Source organism: Astyanax mexicanus, chromosome 1 (genome assembly GCF_023375975.1).
Source record: "Astyanax mexicanus isolate ESR-SI-001 chromosome 1, AstMex3_surface, whole genome shotgun sequence".
In the NCBI taxonomy this organism is placed as follows: Eukaryota; Metazoa; Chordata; class Actinopteri; order Characiformes; family Acestrorhamphidae; genus Astyanax; species Astyanax mexicanus.
The window spans coordinates 45,775,946-45,794,364 of NC_064408.1; the positions used below are offsets into that span (position 1 = coordinate 45,775,946).

Here is an 18,419-nt window from a genome sequence, read left to right on the forward strand (position 1 = left end):
GGAATCATGAAAAAAACGGTAGCAAATCTCTCTAATGTAGAAGCAAAAAATCAGTGAAGTCTAGCCAAGTAGTTTAGATACAATGCAGTGAAAAAGCGACATAAGTGAGTTACTACAACATATACTGGCTGGCCTTATGGCTAACTTATCTGTCTTAGCCCATGTATAGATGCATAGCCTATATCGTAGCCTGATGCATGCCTCCACAGAAATGTAGAGTAACTGTGTGTTGTGGCAGCAGCAGCTGTCATTGATTCACTGAGCAACATATTCCTGCCTTTTCAGCGAACTGCAGAGTGACACAGAAACAAATGCACATGTATAAACGTTCACAACGGCATAGGTCACTTGCACAGGTAACACTTAAGACTTTATGTTCGCTTGTCGCAGAAGTCTAAATCAACATTTACTGTCCAGCCAAACAAGTCTACAATATGTGCTGGAGTGAAGAGATATTTGTTAACATAGAGACAAAGTATATATATAGCATCCTCTGACCAAAAAGAACATTCTGCTATTCCGTAGCACTACCATAAGATTGTGCCAGTTTGGAAAGGCCCACATCACTGATTGCTGTGATCGCTGTTACCACACTGTATGAACAGACCAATGCAATTCCAATGTTCTCTGCAAAAAAGAAAAGTTCCCTTGTCAGGTTTATGCAGTTTTGGGGACATTGACTTATTATATCACACATTTTTTTTTATCCCATTTTGTAGCTATTTAGCTATGCAGATAATCCCATGCACCCTTTTTATCTGTATTTCTTATATCACTAGTGATGCCCCAACACCAGGAGGATGAAGACCAGCACATGCCTTCTCCGATACATGTGAAGTCAGACTCCGCCTCTTTTTGAACTGCTGCTTAGCACTTAGCATTGCCAAGTAATAGCCAGTAGGCTCGTAGGAAAGCGCAGCGACTCGGTTTTGATAGATCAGCTCACAGAAGCCTCATGCTGAGCGACATCACCTTTAGGAGTGATGAGAGGAAGAGCACCATCTACCCACCCAGAGAGAGCAAGGCCAATTGTGCTCATTGGCAGCAAATGGCAAGCTGCATGAGCGGGATTCGAACCAGCGATCAACTTGAGTGGTCAGATACGTACAGTTGTGTACAGTCTATTAAAATCAAACACTCCGACTTTGTTGCTCTTCATTTGGGTCTATTAATATACAGTGCCTACAATAAGTTTTTTTTTTTTTTTTTACAAAAAATAAACAGAATTGTCTGATTGGTAATAATTATTTATCTGTGAATAAACTACAGTATACCAGTCATTAAATTAGGAATAGTAGTTCAAAGGAGCTTGAATCAATTCTTTCTTTTAGTAACCTTTACTTAATTTCTGCAAACAATATTACCTAATTACAAATACATTTTACGCATCATTTTTTTTGTGTGTAACTGATGAACTGAATAGAAATTGTGATCCATAGGCTTCCAAACACACAGAAATACACAGTCTACACCCAGCTAAACACCCGACGTGACAGTCTCTGTGGCAGTAAAATGTAGAGCTGGGCCTGAGGCAGCTGAGCTGTTTCAGCATTTTCTAAACAGAACTGCCACATTAATACAACACCGGTTAAACAGGTACAGTACTGCTGTTGTAAATGAGCGCAGGGCCTGGAGCGGCGGCGCGTACCCTACTGCCCATCGATCCGCCGGCTAATATGACGTGGTTGTGCTAAATCATTACAGTCAATAGGGGCTTGAGGGAGACGCTGGTCTAATTAGTGTATTGACTCTTAATTAAAGGGTCTGAGTAATTTAAACAGCTTCATTTAAAAGAGAAGCAGAGAAGCCAAGCAGCACCTGAAGTCACTGGATCCCTAATTACACTATATTATATTACTAACCTCTAAATGACTGGTGGGAATAACCCTGTGCCTTATGAATAACAGAATAACTTCATGAGTTCACACTGTGAATGTGTCATACTGTAAAAAAAAAGCCTGCAATTATCCTCCAATAAATAATACTATATCTACCATTTCTCTTCCTTTTTTATTTGGATTTTTTTTTATGTAAAAAAAATAAACATGCTTTATCCCCGTAAAGCATGTTTAAAGGATGTTTGTCAATTGTCTGCCTGACATTACACCACTAAATCTTGAGGATTTCTATTTAAGCATTACATACAAAGCTTCCATGTTTGATAAGGAACATTACTGGAGATCATAACTTTAATTGTAATAGAAAATAGAAAAGTAAATATTTAAGTAAATTTGTCTAAATATAATGAATAAAATCATAAAATTGGCTCTTTTCTGTACTTCATTCAGTATTTTCCTGAATATAAATCAAACAGTTCATGTCCTCCATTAAGTTAAGTTGAGAGAAAGTGATCAGGCAGCTTCTCCTAGTGTCCTGTAGGAGATTTCAAATCCCTCAAATTTTTTGAATGTAAATAAGTTTAAGTTATTTTACTGCAGAAAAAAAGGGTTTTGTATCACCTACACTTGTAGCCTGTATACGGGACAAGGCATTTTAAGGGGATTTATTTAGACTTTTAATATAAATTCACTGAAGGAGTCACATAAAAGAAAATAAATAATTTCTCCCAAAAGCAAGAAATAACCAATAAATAGTTATTCATTAGAGGGGCTTAATTCTAAGTATATGAATTATGTGCTTTATAGACTCAAGAATATCAGTGAGACCCTTTGGATCCCAATCAAAATCTAGATCACTCTTGTAGACCCTGCACAGAATTAAAAGAAGAACAATTAGGTTTAAAACAGAAAAATAAGCTTTCATTTGAATTAAAGGAACCCCAATTATGAGTTTATTAAGGTCTTGATCATTGTTAGTTAAAGCTTAATTTGATTGTCCTACATAATTTCTAATATATTTATTTGATTATGATTATTGTCACAGGTAAGTAATTGTTGCTTTATTAGTAGTAATAATGTATAATAAACTATTTATTTTAGCAATTAGCCACTGATTTGTGGAACTCTTGTGTGAATCACAAGCTTATATACTGTATAAAATCATCGGCACACACACACACATATATACAGAGAGAGAGAGAGATAGAGAGAGATGGATAAAGAAAAAGAGAGCTCCCCGCAAACATCATTTCCAACATGTTTTTGTCTTTAAATGCAGCAAAGTTACAGTTATTTTTTAGAAATGAGTGATAATGTTTATTACTGAGCAAACTCATGAATGTGAAACATATATTTCATTATAATAATAATGTGCTTATTATAATTAAAGTCATTATGGAACCGAATGTAATTACATTCAAATTACACTCATTTAAATTAAACGTCAAACTAATAAAGCAAGAGATAAAACATTCCAGTGGAGGACTCCTTCACTCAGTGTGACCTTTACTTGTGTAGACAGTATATAAATATATAACACACTCCAGCAGAGGGAGACATCATTAATATAAAAAAAAAAAATGTTAGTTACATTTTAAGGTATAATGTGTAAAATAAAAAAATAAGAATTTTGAAGGGTAAATAATTAAAAGTGGGCAAATTTGGGACATATTAGTTTTTCAAGTCTGGTCTTTTTAATTAAAGCTAATGTTCAGACCACTCTAACTGTAATCTGATCATAATGCTTGTGGAATTAATGTAGATCAAGTGCATACTGTCATTACAATAAAAAGGGAAAAGACTGCCAAATGCTAAGAAATTCTAAAAGTCATGTTTATTTTAAAATTTATGATTTTTTTTTTTTACATTTGTCTGATCAAGTTCAACATATTCAATTTTAATTTTAATTTAAAATCATGTTTAAATGTTTAAATATTTTTTAATTTTATGAACGAATTTTCAAATTTCATGATTTCAAGTACTTAAGATAAAATACTATATATGTTAATTTTCTAATATTCTGTGCACATATTTGTTCAAATTCTCAAATCATGTTCAAATCCAATTTTAGGAATATATATTTTTTTTGTATTTCTTGATTTAAATCTTAAATGTTATAACATCATTACATCAAATGTTGAAATATTTAAAATCACGTTCCAATTCTAATACTGATTAAATTTTAAAATGAATGTTTAAATAACAAAAATGAAAAATTAAGATAAATTTGAAACTTTTTAATAAAGTTAAAACCCACCCTCCTTGTACAACAACCATTTTCACTGCAGATAACTATTCTTTCAGTAGATGCTGTGATGTTTCCTAATTGAACTATAAGTTACACAGTAAGCGGAGTACGTAATTACCCTGAAGTTAATCTAGTAGAAAACTGGCTCATTAATATAAACTACAAATAAAAACTGCATTAAAGATATAGATGATGCAAGAGTTCATATACAGAAATCAGCAGATAAAATATATAACTTATGGAAGATAAGAATCATAGAAAGAAAGAGGGTCAAAATAGAGGAAGAATGAATAATAGAAAGAGTGAGAGAAAAAGAAATTGAGAGAGACAGAGGAAATAAGAAATGATAGAGGCACAGTAGTAGTGAGAGAGAGAAAAAGAGAGTGAATACAAAAGGAAGAGACGTAAAGAAAACCCCAAAAAATACATAGAAAACAATAGAAGATCAGAGTAAAAAATAGAGAGCAAAGCAAGGAACAGTGAAAAAGTAACGGAAGGTGAAAGAAGTAGAAAAAGTAGAAACATAAATGTTGAAAGATAGTAAAAGCAGAGCAAAGAAAGTAAAGAGAAAAGAACAATAAAAGAGAAAAGCTGAAGGTAAAAGAGAAGGAGAAACAGCAAGTACGACAGGGAGACAAGAAAGAAAAGATAGAAAGATATAAAAAGGTGAGAGAAATTAAAGAAATGAGATTGGAGATTGGAATTGGAAAAAGAAAAAAGATTGAAATAGTGAAAAAATGAGGAAAGAGGGAGAGAGATAGACAGAGAGAGAGAGAGAGAGAGAGATAGAGAGAGAGAGAGACAAAAAATGAAAAAAGAAACAAGAGAAAGGACAAATACATGAAAGAGGGAGAGAGATAGACAGAGAGAGAGAGAGACAAAAAATGAGAAAAGAAACAAGAGAAAGGACAAATACATGAAAGAGGGAGAGAGATAGACAGAGAGAGAGAGACAGAGAGAGAGAGATAGAAAGAGAGAGAGAGAGAGAGAGAGAGAGAGAGAGAGAGAAATGAGAAAAGAAACAAGAGAAAGGACAAATACGTGAAAGAGGGAGAGAGATAGACAGAGAGAGAGAGACAGAGAGAGAATGTGAAAAAATGGCACCGTCTCACAGAACTTCACACATCCGCCCACACACAGCTGTGGAGATATCTTACTTACACGTGCGCGCGCACACACACACACACACACACACACACACACACACACACACTGTGAGTGTAATATGAAACTGAAGGTAAAGGTCAGTTTATTAAATTCTCTGGACACACAGTAAAAGGCAGAAGAGCAGTTAAGCCGCTGTTAGTGGACACCAAACATAGCAGATCAATAAATCTAATGCCCATTACAGCTCCCTCTCTCTCTCTCTCTCTCTCTCTCTCTCTCTCTCTCTCTCACTCTCTCACTCTTTCTCTCTCTCTTTTTCTTGCTCTCTCTCCCTCCCTCCCTCCCTCCCTCCCTCCCTCCCCATCTCTCTCCAGAACAGTTTTACTGTTATTACTTCCCTTATTGCTACACTGTTTAATGGAAACAACCAAATACATCATAAATGACTAAATGGTTATGTAGTGAATTAGATTCATGATTAGTGTGTGTTCTGTATGGACAGGTTGGAATCTGTACTGCTGACTCTATTCTGCCTGTTTTAAAATCAGAAACTGATACAGACATAACTACAGCAGATCTGAACATGCTGCAATAACACCATCAAATTCAACTCCAAATAAAATACAAACACAAATGTTGATTTCTAATACAATTTCCAGTAACACTATATTTTACTGGCTCATAGAAGCTCAACTAAATGTCTCTTTAACTGAATGTCTATTAAATGCAACTGTTACATTTAGTTAAATGTAAATGATTCTATATAAGACCCCAACCATAACCATTACCATAACCAAAAATCAACCCTAAAACCAAAACTTAACCCAAACCTTAACCTAAACATTAAATCTAACTCTACAATGTTAAGACTAGAGTTCGAGTTTACGTTCAATAGAGAATCATAGCTTTCACCTTATACTTTAATACTTCTCAGTATTTAATAGACATGCAGTTGAACGTCAATGGGTGTTTCGGATATCTGCAAGGCTAAAAATACAAATAGATCATCACAGAAAAAAACATGTCTCTCAATTTCTCAATTTTTTTTCACTTTGTGACAGTGTAAAGTTGTTATTTGAACTGTTTCAAAACTTAAATGAAAACAAAACAGAACAGAAAACTTCCTGTAAAGTTACTATTCAGAAACGTAAGGTTTCTGGGAAACTTGTTTTTGGGTAACTTGTTTTAAAATGATTTTGATCAGCGATGAACAGTGCCATTTTTGGCAGATGCTTAGTTTCTGTCAAGATCTGCTCCAACACAAACATATCTTTATTTCAAACACGATGAATATAAGTGAGCTGTATAACACTTCCTTGGACTAAAACTTATAGGAATGGACTCTGACGACTGATTTTTGTCATGGTTTTAATTAGTCAGTGGCGCAGCTGTGTTTTCTGCCGCCACACCTCACTTTCAGACTCCCACATCCATCAGTGTAGATTTTTTTTTTTTACTTTTTACTAGCGTAAAAATAGACTGGCGGGGTGACGGGGTGTAAGATAGGAGTGAGCATCGCAAAGATAGGGCCCTACGTATTTGAGTATATTTGTGTTTTACATTATCATTTACTGTTTCTACTGACATGTCCCATTTCTCAAAAATCAAAAAGCTGTTCACAAAAGAAATGTGTCTTAGTAAGTTCAAATGCAATTTCTTATTACCTTTCTCTCTCCCTCGATGACAGTGAGAGGGACGTTGGTGGACGGCCATTTGTTTCTGGGGGGTGAGGGTTTGTCACAGTTCCACAGCACGATAATCTGAAACACATTCAATACCAGCTCAAGCATTACTTGTAAACCATGTCACATCAATAATAATTATTAAAAAAAACTATAAAAAGCTATTGATTGTTTATTGTTTATAAACTCTCTGTATATAAATGAGAAACAAAAACAAAAAGGTGCATAAAAAAAGTTATCAAAGTTTCTCATTCTTTTCATAAAGTCACTTGCATACATACAAAAGAGCCAAAACATCATGCATGCCACCACTCTGTACTGTAGCATAGCCCACAGCTTTTACACATTAAGAACATGTAGCTGCTAACTTTGAAACTTTTAAATCTTTGTAAAAAATGTGTGTAAATCAAGTAGCCACTCCCATCTCAGTCAAATAAAGTAAAGATTACTTGTCTTGTGTGAATTATTCATAATTATTACAGACAATTATGTCCTGTGGTAGAAATATTTTACTTCACCTCCTATGTAAATAAACTGTGTCCACAAAGAGCTAAATGACACATACGTACCTGTGAACAGAACTTAGACTTGGCCACGGCAATGATGAGCTTGAGGATTGGCTGCAGTGGAGACTGGAGAGGAGTTACAGCATGAATAATAGCTGTGAACTCCTGCTGAGGTGCCTTTCCTACACACACACACACACACACACACACACATATTAAATACATAAAATTCACAAGCAATGATGCAATCTTACACTCTAATTCTTACACCATCTTACACTATATGCATACCTTTCAACTCACCAGAATCGATAGATAGATAGATAGATAGATACTTTATTGATCCCCGAGGGGAAATTCTTGAAACTGGATAGATTGCATGAATCCATGAAATTAATATTAGAAACATCAGGTAATGTTTGCATCAACCATCAGAATCGAGCAAAATCGCAGTGATTTTGAGTGTGGCATAATTTAATTTTGATGTTAGACAGTCTGGACTGAGTATTTTAAGGACTTGCTGGTCTTTCGTGATGTTTAGAGTTACTTAGAACAGTAAGTGGGAGATCTGTGGGTCAAAACAACTTAAAGGCAGGTAAGATAATCACTTTGTACCATTGTGTTAAGCAGAAATGCATCTCTCAATGAACAACAAATTTACTTGAGCACAATTTGTTCTAATTACAGTGCAATGTAAACATATTTGCACCAACAGATATCTGTTGTTTTTGTTGCTTTTTATCATACTTACATTTTTCAGATTAAGAAAGACATTTTAATATTAGACAAAGATAACCTGAGTAAATATAAAAATCAATTTTTAAATGACTATTTAAATTACTAAAGAGAAAAAAATCTATTCAAACCAATTTTAGACTGTTTTTTTTTGCCAAGTTGTTTTAATTCAGCAACATGAAAGTTTTTTTTTTAAACATAAACGGCCTGTTTGAGTTCATGCCACATCACCTCAATACGATTTTGACTAGGCCACTCCACTTTTTTTTGAGCCATTCAGAGGTGGATCTGCTGGTGGGCTTCAGGTCATTGTCCTGCTGCAGAACCCAAGTACACCTGAGCTTAAGGTCATGAACTGATGGCCTGTTTAAGTTCATGCCACAGCATCTCATTTAGACTTTGACTAGGCCACTCCAAAACCTTTACTTAGTGTTTTTTTTTTTTTTAGCCATATAGAGATAGATCTGCTGGTGTGCTACGGGTCATTGTCCTGTTGCAGAACCCAAGTATGCCTAAGTTTAAGGTCAGGCAATTTCCTTCAGGATTGTCTGGTAAAGAGCAGAATTCATGGTTCCCTCTATTACAGCAAGTTGTCTATGTCCTAAATTTTAGTATGTTGTTCTTTTTCTAAAATGATGTGGAAATCTTTGTCAGATATAACTTGACATACACATCAGTTCACAGAAAATTTTCCCAAAGTCCTGGGGATCATCAAGATTGGCAAGCCTTTTTGTTCTTTTCGGACAGCAGTGTTTTTTGCCTTGGTACTCTCCCTTGTATACCATTTTTGAATAGTCTCTTTCTTATAATTGAATAATTAACACTGGCCTGAACTGAGGCAAGTGAGGCAAGTCTTTCTTTAGATACTGTTCATGGTTCCTGTGTGACCTCCTGGATGAGTTGTCCATGCCCCTTTGGAGTAATTACAGTCGGCCGGCCACTCATGAGAAGGTTCACCAGTATTCCAGGTTTTCTCCATTTGTGAATAATTGCTTTCAATATGGTTCTCTGGAGTCCCAAAGCCTTAGAAATGACTTTGTAACATTTTCCAAACTGACAGATGATCAATGACTTTGTTGTCTTATCTGTTCATGAATTTCCTCAGATCGGTGCAAAATGTGTTGCAAAATGTGCTGCTTTTTGATATATATTTTATTCTGCTTTCCAAAAAAAAAATACAAAATTAATAGTTAATCACACGTAATTCATTGGAGGGGCTGGTAGGTGATTTAGCTTTTGCTGAGGCTGACAGAGTGTAGAATTAGAATTGGACACCAACAACATGAATCAATGAATCTATTGTCTTGTGTCAATTGTGGCAACTGATGGAGGTGGTTTAACAATGCGGTGAATCTTTTCTTGGTGCACATAAAGCCCATTAATGCCAATCAGTCATTGATTAAACGAGAACTTATTGTTCTTCTGGATCAGAAGTTTTTAAACACTTTTTCCACCCACTTTATTAGACACTAGACTAACAAGTTCCTCCAACTTGTAGATGCTCTTCTCTTGATGCACTGTTTGTGTTGGTCATCCTCTAGTGCTTTATCAGTGTTCTCAGGGCACTGACCACAGGTATTTAAAAACTATACACTACCCAAATAGTAGCTGCTCTATGAGGTCCTGATCATTGAAGAACAGAATGAAATGAGGATAATAAAGTATGCAGAGAAACTACAGAGCACTACAGTCTGTAATTATAGAACTATAAAGTGCTGCTATATGTGCAGTGGAGCTAGAAAACTGGATAATGGGTGTAGAACATGGTAGGTCAAACTGTAGGTTGATTCCACTTAAAGTGGAGGTCGGGTTTAATTTGTCCTCAGGCTGAAATAAATGATAGGCTAACAGGAGGAGAACCCCACTGAGAGCCGACACACACTCTTACAGTAAATGAACCCCCACATTCACACAGATACACATCTTAACATACCGAACACAATCACAAAGAATCACATTCACATCCACACTCACATTTAACATGCAGCGCCCTCCTCCCCCTCTCTACATCTAGTTCAGAATGTGGAGAAGAAGCACAGCAGGGAGTGGACATCATTAGTGAGGGTCGGACAGCAGCTTGTGGGGCAGAAGACACTAAAAGATTCAGCAGATGAGCTGATAATCCAAAAACCGGTTCCGCATCCTAGCCCTGCAGGTGCTCCTTCAACACCTAACACCTATTCTGCTCATGCTGAAGATCAGGTTTAAGATCTGTTGATCACTAATGATCACATTTTAACAAACACTGATTAATAAAGTCTTCCTCCCCCACATAATTTGATTTAACCCTTCTATTGTGTTCGGGTCAAAATTGACCCGTTTTCAAGTTTAAATGTGTAAAAATTACCATTTGCTTTTTTGTTCTGGAATGAGGCTTCATCTAATCCTCAGACACACCTGATTGAATGTAGAAATATACATTTTTACCATTTTAGTAAATTCTAAAGGTCTCAAAAAAAAAAAGTTACATCTGTGGTGTTACGGGTCAAAAATGACCCGGCAGAGACTACTGGCTGTTTTATGCATCACCTTAAAGCTATGGGTTGCTCTGAGGATCAATTGTGGCCCAATATGCCCAATTATGGCCCACACACACACACACACACACACAGGCTTCTTTCACATGCACAGACACAGAGACATATAGAAAATGCATACAGGCACACACACACACACCACCCCCCACGTGAACTAAGACTTTCTCACAGCATATTGATACATTGTTTATAAACATTGGCCCACATACACACACACACAAACACCACCCCCCACGTGAACTAAAACTTTCTCACAGCATATTGATACATTGTTTATAAACAAACATTGGCACATATAAAGAGGGTTTGGGTGGGATATTATTAGTTGAATTCTGTAGGAGTATCAGTCAACATGAGCAAAAGGTATTCTGTTCATGAGGTGCTAGATCATATCTTTGGTAATGATGGTGATCTTGAGGAGAGAGAGGGAAGTGAAGCTGAGGAGGATGTGTCTGAGGAGGAGGATGATGTTCAGTATGACCCTGAACAAGACCAAACATCTGATGAGGAGGACCCAGATGTCACAGATGCTCAAGGAGAGGTCTTCAAGTCAAAAAAAGGTGACATTTCATGGTTATCAAGCCCTCCTCAAACCCAAGCCAGGGCACCGATGGAAAACATCCTCAGAATGACTCCAGGGCCTACTAGATACGCTGTGTCACACGCCCAAGACATCAAGTCAACGTTTGAACTGTTCTTTCCACGACCTATTCAGAGTATCCTACTTGAGATGACCAACATGGAAGGGAGAAGAGTGTTTGGTGATAGCTGGACGGAGATGGACAAAACACAGCTAGATGCGCACATGGGACTGTTGCTTCTTGCGGGGGTGTACAGATCCTGTAATGAAGCTACGGCCAGCTTATGGGATAGTGAGTCAGGACGCCCTATTTTTCGTGCCACAATGTCCCTTCAAGCCTTTCATGTGTTATCAAGAGTGCTACGTTTTGACAACAGGGAGACCAGAGTTGCTCGTCGTGAGAATGACAAGCTTGCTCCCATCAGGGAGGTTTGGGACAAATGGGTGGAAAATTTACCCTTTGTGTACAATCCTGGGCCAGAGGTGACAGTGGATGAACGGCTAGTCCCTTTCAGAGGCCGCTGTCCCTTCAGGCAGTACATGCCAAGCAAGCCTGGAAAATATGGGATCAAAATATGGGCAGCTTGTGATGCAAAAACTGCCTATGCATGGAATATGCAAATATATACCGGAAAATCTGCCACCGGAGTGCCAGAGAAGAACCAGGGCAAGCGGGTCGTCCTGGACATGACCAAGGGTCTTCGGGGGCACAACATAACTTGTGATAATTTTTTTACCTCCTATGACCTTGCGCAAGAGCTTCTAAAGAGGAAGCTGACGATGGTGGGAACAGTCAGGAAGAACAAACCTGAGCTTCCCTTAGCTCTTCTTGGAACGAAAGACAGGGCTCCTCTCTCATCCAAGTTTGCATTCTCAGAAAGAACCACAGTTGTCTCCTACTGTCCCAAAAAGAACAAAAATGTCATTCTGATGTCAACTCTCCACAGGGATGCTGGTGTGAGCAGTAGGGAGGACAAGAAGCCAGACATGATCCTGGATTACAACAAGAACAAAGGTGGTGTTGACAACCTGGACAAGGTCACCGGCACATACACATGCAAGCGGGGGACAAAAAGGAGGCCAGTGGTTGTGTTCTACAACATGCTGGACGTTTCGGCATACAACGCATATGTAGTGTGGACTGAAATAGATCCAGGATGGAATGGAGAAAAACCTTTCAAGAGGAGGCTTTTTCTGGAGGAGTTGGGCAAGTCTCTGGTTTCTCCCTATATCGAAAGACGAAAGAGGCTGCCCCGAACCGAAGCGTCTGTTCGTTTGGTGAAAGGGCTTCAGCCAACACTCACATCATCATCCTGTGATACAAACCAGGGAGGAGATTCCAGGAGCAGCAAGAGGAAGAGGTGCCAGTCCTGCCCCGCCAACAAGGACAGGAAGTCCAACACCACTTGCCACACATGCAAGAAATTCATTTGCGCGGAGCACACAGTAACCATCAAATACTGTGATTCATGCATTTGAACACACACACACACACACACAAACACACACACACACACACAGTTAAAGTTTCTGATGCTAAGTTTCATGGTTCATAAGTTCATAAGTTCATTCAGAGTGACTCACCTGCACTAACATCATATTATTTTTCAATGTTCAGTTTATGGTTAATGCAGGCGCACACACACACACACACTGTTGTTGGTCATTGTTCATTTGTTAAAGTTAAATTGCTTGGTTAATTGGTATGGTTAAATAAAAGTTGGTTTTATGGAAAGAAATTTGAACACTTGTTGTCTTTATCCTACTATTTATCTATGCGGGTCAGTTTTGACCCGAAACACCAAAGATGTCACTATTGTTAATAATTTTAAATAATATTATTTTTTTCTTTGGTAGGTGTACTCTAATATAGGTCTATAACACATTTACAGTTTCTAATTACTCAGTCTATAAGTATGACAAATATTTTTTGTGAATTTAAATAGTTTTTGCATTCAAAAACGAGTGGTACTTTTTAAAACACTGTGTCTGTGGAGCCAACTAAAGAAATTTCCCACACTGGTTCCATTTATATGAATGTATACTAAGCCAACAATGAGTTGAAAAACAATATTGGAAGAAAACTGGTGATTTTAAGCATTTTCAAGCATTTTCAAATCACGGGTCAAAATTGACCCGCAAACACCACAGGTGTAAACAGCTTTCTAACACAATATAAGGGTTAATTAATAATCCAGAAAGTCTAGCATTTTATATTAAAACACATTGTAAGTGTATTTGAGTAGTAGGTAATGCAATGTAGGAAGAAAGAAAGAGGTCAGTGAGAAAGTCTATATACTTTGCTGAGGTCATTTTTACACCTTCAGGGACCCTAAAGGGGCCCTTTAGCTCTCTCCCTATGATTCCGGCCCATAACATGACTCCACCCCATCCTAGATGACGTCGCAGCCACCAACCATCCACTGCAAGACGCTCATCAATTAACAAGACTGTTTGGAAATGAGTCTTCATGTATGTCTGGGTCACTGCAACCATTGGTGCTCGTGAGCTCTGGTTAGGGGTGGCCGAATAGTAGTGTGACTATACTCCAGAGGAGCTGGAGCAGCTTCAAAAACCCGTTTGGTGTTTTGTAATGGAATTTTAGCAGCTGTTCTCTTAATCTAAATCTCTTAATCTAAAACCTTATTTTGTCTTTATCTGCACTAACCTGTCTGTGCTCTGAATCAGCCACAAATCTCTTCACAGTACGATGATCACGCTTAAGTTTTCGTGAAATGTCTAATATTTTCATACCTTGTCCAAGTGCACTACTTAACTAATTTTCTTTCCCATATTGCTTGAAACCTGTGGCCTGCTTAATAATGCTCTTTTTCAACGCCTCGCTAAAGTTATACTCTTTGGTTATGTGAATCACCGTAAATATATGTGTGCAGAACCAACCGAAAAAAGAAACATTCAGCAGAATGCAAATTCTGACACATTTCGATAACAGAGACCTCCGAGACATTTAGAAAGAAAGCACAAGGAGAGGTTAGCAAGCTCGCTTACATGCTAATGTTACCAAGAAGAGAACTAAAGCTTGCAACAAGCTAGCTAACCCTAAAATACTAATGTTACTGGGGAGAGAATTACCGTGAGCATTGAGCTAGCTAACCTTATGACAAGCTAGCTAACCTTAGCGAGGATCTGTTTGAGGGCAAATTTTGGTAGTTTTCACATTTTATAATAAAAATGAATGGAATTAGAATTCGAATTTTTATTTTTAAATCTGATTCTGGTCTTGTTCTCTGTCTTTTTCGCTTTCGGTCTTGACTCAGACTCTGCTCTAGCGGTCTTGACTACAACACTAGTGGTCACTCAAGCAAAATGATGATATCAAAGCCTGCTACATGACAGATTTATATCTTAGATCAGTAAGCGGCATTCCCAATTTTAGTCACGTTTTAAAATTAGAACTGTTTTTTTAGGAATGTCAACATAAATTATATAAACATGTAACTAAATTCACTTAATTAGTCTGAACTCACTTTATATTTAAGTTCCATTTATGCAATCAGTTCTTTTAAAAAGAGTAAGATAATAAAAAAAAATAGTGGAAAAAATGAATCCCCACATCATTCCGTTAATAAAAACTTCTGTAAATGACAATAAAATAACTCTTTGTATCTTCATGTTTGTCTTATACCAGCCTTATCAAAAATCTAATTATAAACAACAAACAGGACAGCAGATATGGTTGAAAATCTTTTTATTAACATACTCTATTTTGATTGGTTTTCAATTTTTAAGAATTTTTGAGTAACTTAATCAATTTCAAGTAATGTAAAGCAGATTTAAATTTTTTTACTGGGGACTGAGCCTCAATTTTGTATATTATTTTCTTTTTTCTCTCCTACGCTTGTACTATATGAACTGGATGGAAGTTTTGACTGGAAAATACAGAAATAAAGGTTGGTTTCTGCCTTTTGCACAGTTCTGTATGCTAAAACTTTTTGGCATATTAATGTTTGTTTATTATTTTGAATGCGTGACCTTTGTGACTTAATTTGAAATTTCTGATTCTTGCTTTTTTTTGGGGTGTGCGAAGTTCTTGGGGTAAGTTACAAAAGAAACGGGACAGATTTATGAAGGCGGAGCGGCTGCAGGGCCGCAGGCTCCGAGGGGCAGGCCGTACATCAGCGCATAGAGCTGTTACAGCAGCTTAGAGCTGCTGACAGGAAGTCTAAACTGCAGTGTCATCAGAATTATGGAAAGTGAGACTAACAGTGTCGCTGCCACTGGAGAAACAGGCCATCTATCACTCCGGCAGCGCAGATTTACTGCTCCCAGGAAAAGTATGAGGACGACTTGTGCTTTACTCAACACACGACTGCGTGCACAGGTACGGACACACACTCCAACTCACACACACACACACACACACATTTTAAGCAGAAAACAGCCCACGCACACCTACAACTATGAATGTACCTTTTATTAGGTGATGTCTAAATCCTGGTAATGATATATATACACATATAACCACACATATACACACACCTAGATACACACACACACACATACAAAAGCCACTGCTCTGAGACAGGTTGGCATCTATCTGAGTTACAGTTCCATTTTTGCTGCGACAGACTTTTACCGCTTTGAGCAGACGATGCTCAGGAGACACGGAGACACAGCATTTTTCACCCTCTTCTCTCACCCACACACACACACACACATCCATAACACACACACACACACACACACAGCTGTTATCTCCCACATACTGCAGCTACCTGACACAAGCTCAGCTGAAATCAATGATACAATCACAGACCGACTGACAGACAGACACCAACTGGCATGTCAACATCCTGAGAGTGATAAACACACACACACACGCACACACACACTCACCCAGGACTCCATAGTAGAAGGGGAAGTGTGCGGGATCAGAGGAGAACTGTGGGCGCGTGTAAAGTCCGCCAGGGAGAGAGTTCCACATCAACCTGCTCCTGGAGATGTGTGTGTGTATCCTGTCCTGGATGATCTGTGACACACACACACACATGCAAACGCAGAGACAGATCAGGGTGTGTTAGAACATTATTCAGATAATTACCAGTTCAGATTCACCTATATCACATTTTATCCTGTAAATGAATGTCGGACAGACAATATTTATGACAGAAATCCAATTTGCGTGAGAGATGTGTTTCATGTGAAAATCTATTGAGATTTTACTTGACATTATTTTATTTCAATTTAAAACTTCTCACTTCTTGCTTTTATCTGGATTTCAATGAAAATTGTGTGTGCATGGACAACAGACATTAAATAAGCATTATGTAACGTTTTTATCTTTACCAGCTTTAATATCATGTTAATGCTCCACTGATTTCTGATCTATAGTGAGAACAGTGCTGTTAACATTGCCACTGTAAGGGCTCAGCATACCAGAATCTACATTGACATGCCAAAAGTAACTGGACATCAGTGTGTAAAATGCTCATTAGAAGCTTTTTCTTACACCCTGCTCAAAGCGTGTCACGATGCTCATTGCTATCTTACACCCTGCCAACAGTCTATTTTCATGCCTTGCGTCTGTGTCGTTTAAATACCACCTGAGCTTATGACTATATTTACACTGATGGATATAGTGTGGACATGCAATATTTGTCTATAGTGTAAGCTATTACGTGTATTGTTATTGAGTGTACTGTGTATATTGTTTATACTGTAAAGTTATCTGTATATCTTATTTTATATTATATTTTAATTTATTCTTTTTCTTGTAAATATTGTAATAATATCTCTGCACATTGGTGGGAATCTGCACCCAAGTTTTTCACTCACATGTACACCTGTACTCTGTGACATGGGAATAAAATTCTTTTCAGGTAAATTTCTGGTGTATTGCTATCTTGGCAATGGAAAGCACAGGTGCGCCACTGTCTAATTTAAACCCTGAAAACAGTCAACTGTCAGGTGTCCATTACTACGCCACGTGTGCTCAATGTATAAAGTGTTAAATAAAAAAGAAAGCAAACGAAAGACCAAATAAACGGAAAAAAACACTTTATGATAAAAACATATACAATCAACAAAGACAGACAAAGGAAACACGTAAATACTGATCTATAAATACACTAGGAGAGAAACGGAAGATGGGATACACCTGAGGAACAGGTAAAAAGGGGGCGGAGCTACAGATCACATTGGGGAATACAGGAAAAACACAGGGCTACAAACCAAACTTTTACATCAACAATAAACAGAATACAAAATAAAACAACATAGCTTTTCCCATAGACGTTCAGAAGAGCTGCACTATTTAAATACCAAATCCACCAAGGTTGGTGTGTGGTTGACGGCTCGCCTGTTGATCACTAAATTAGGGCCCTGCGTCAGAGGATGACCTAGAAATGCCCATGCCTGCATACTAATTGTGCTCATGGCAAGGTGGAGCAAAGTATTTGAGTTGGAGTAAAACATAATAGTGGGTGCCAGATAGAAGGCACATTTAATATTCCTTGATACACAGTGTCATGTGTAACTGGAAATATTGTCACAGAAGCCATTACCATTCAAAGTGAGTGGAAAGATCTATCTATCTATCTATCTATCTATCTATCTATCTATCTATCTATCTATCTATCTATCTATCTATCTATCTATCTATCTATCTATCTATCTATCCATCCATCCATCCATCCATCCATCCATCCATCCATCCATCCATCCATCCATCCATCCATCTAAAGGGAGTCCATTAGGGGTGAATTCCACTTCCAGACTCTAGGGGGAGCCCAGGAGCAAGAGATACCATTATTCACACACATATTGCTTCTATAGCACACAGGACACGTGAACATTGCCCTGTCAGAGTTGATCTCCTGATGGAGCATTCTCTGATGAACCTGTGCATCAGTCAATATGAGAATCAATAGGTCTGGGGCAGGGCATCAGCAAGTCACGGGTGCAGAAACCAATAACAGCTGTCAAATCACATCTGGAGCTACAGAGTCCAGCTGTACAGAGCCAGTAGAACTGTTACTGTTTTTCTTTTTTTTGCTTCTGTAAAAAAAAGAACACCATGTGAACTGTGGGCCGATATTCCACATGCATATTTTTGTTGATACAGGAATTAATCAATCTGGATCAGATTTGGAAAGTAATATATCCTTTTTTTTGATCATGCATAAAAATATTTATTTATTCAATTGACTGATGTAAATTTTTGATG

The 18,419-nt window shown here is 37.5% G+C and overlaps 1 protein-coding gene across 1 annotated transcript in view; it reads right to left on the minus strand.

Moving 5' to 3' along the window:
- LOC103026919 (exostosin-1) overlaps nt 1–18,419 on the minus strand; it is a 439,195-nt gene that overhangs the window by 34,783 nt on the left and 385,993 nt on the right. Inside the window, exons 6-8 of the mRNA XM_007229972.3 lie at nt 16,091–16,223; nt 7,445–7,563; nt 6,858–6,953 (exon numbers count right to left, since the gene is read on the minus strand). Coding sequence (XP_007230034.2) covers nt 6,858–6,953; nt 7,445–7,563; nt 16,091–16,223 — 348 coding nt within the window. The remainder of the gene's footprint in view (nt 1–6,857; nt 6,954–7,444; nt 7,564–16,090; nt 16,224–18,419) is intronic.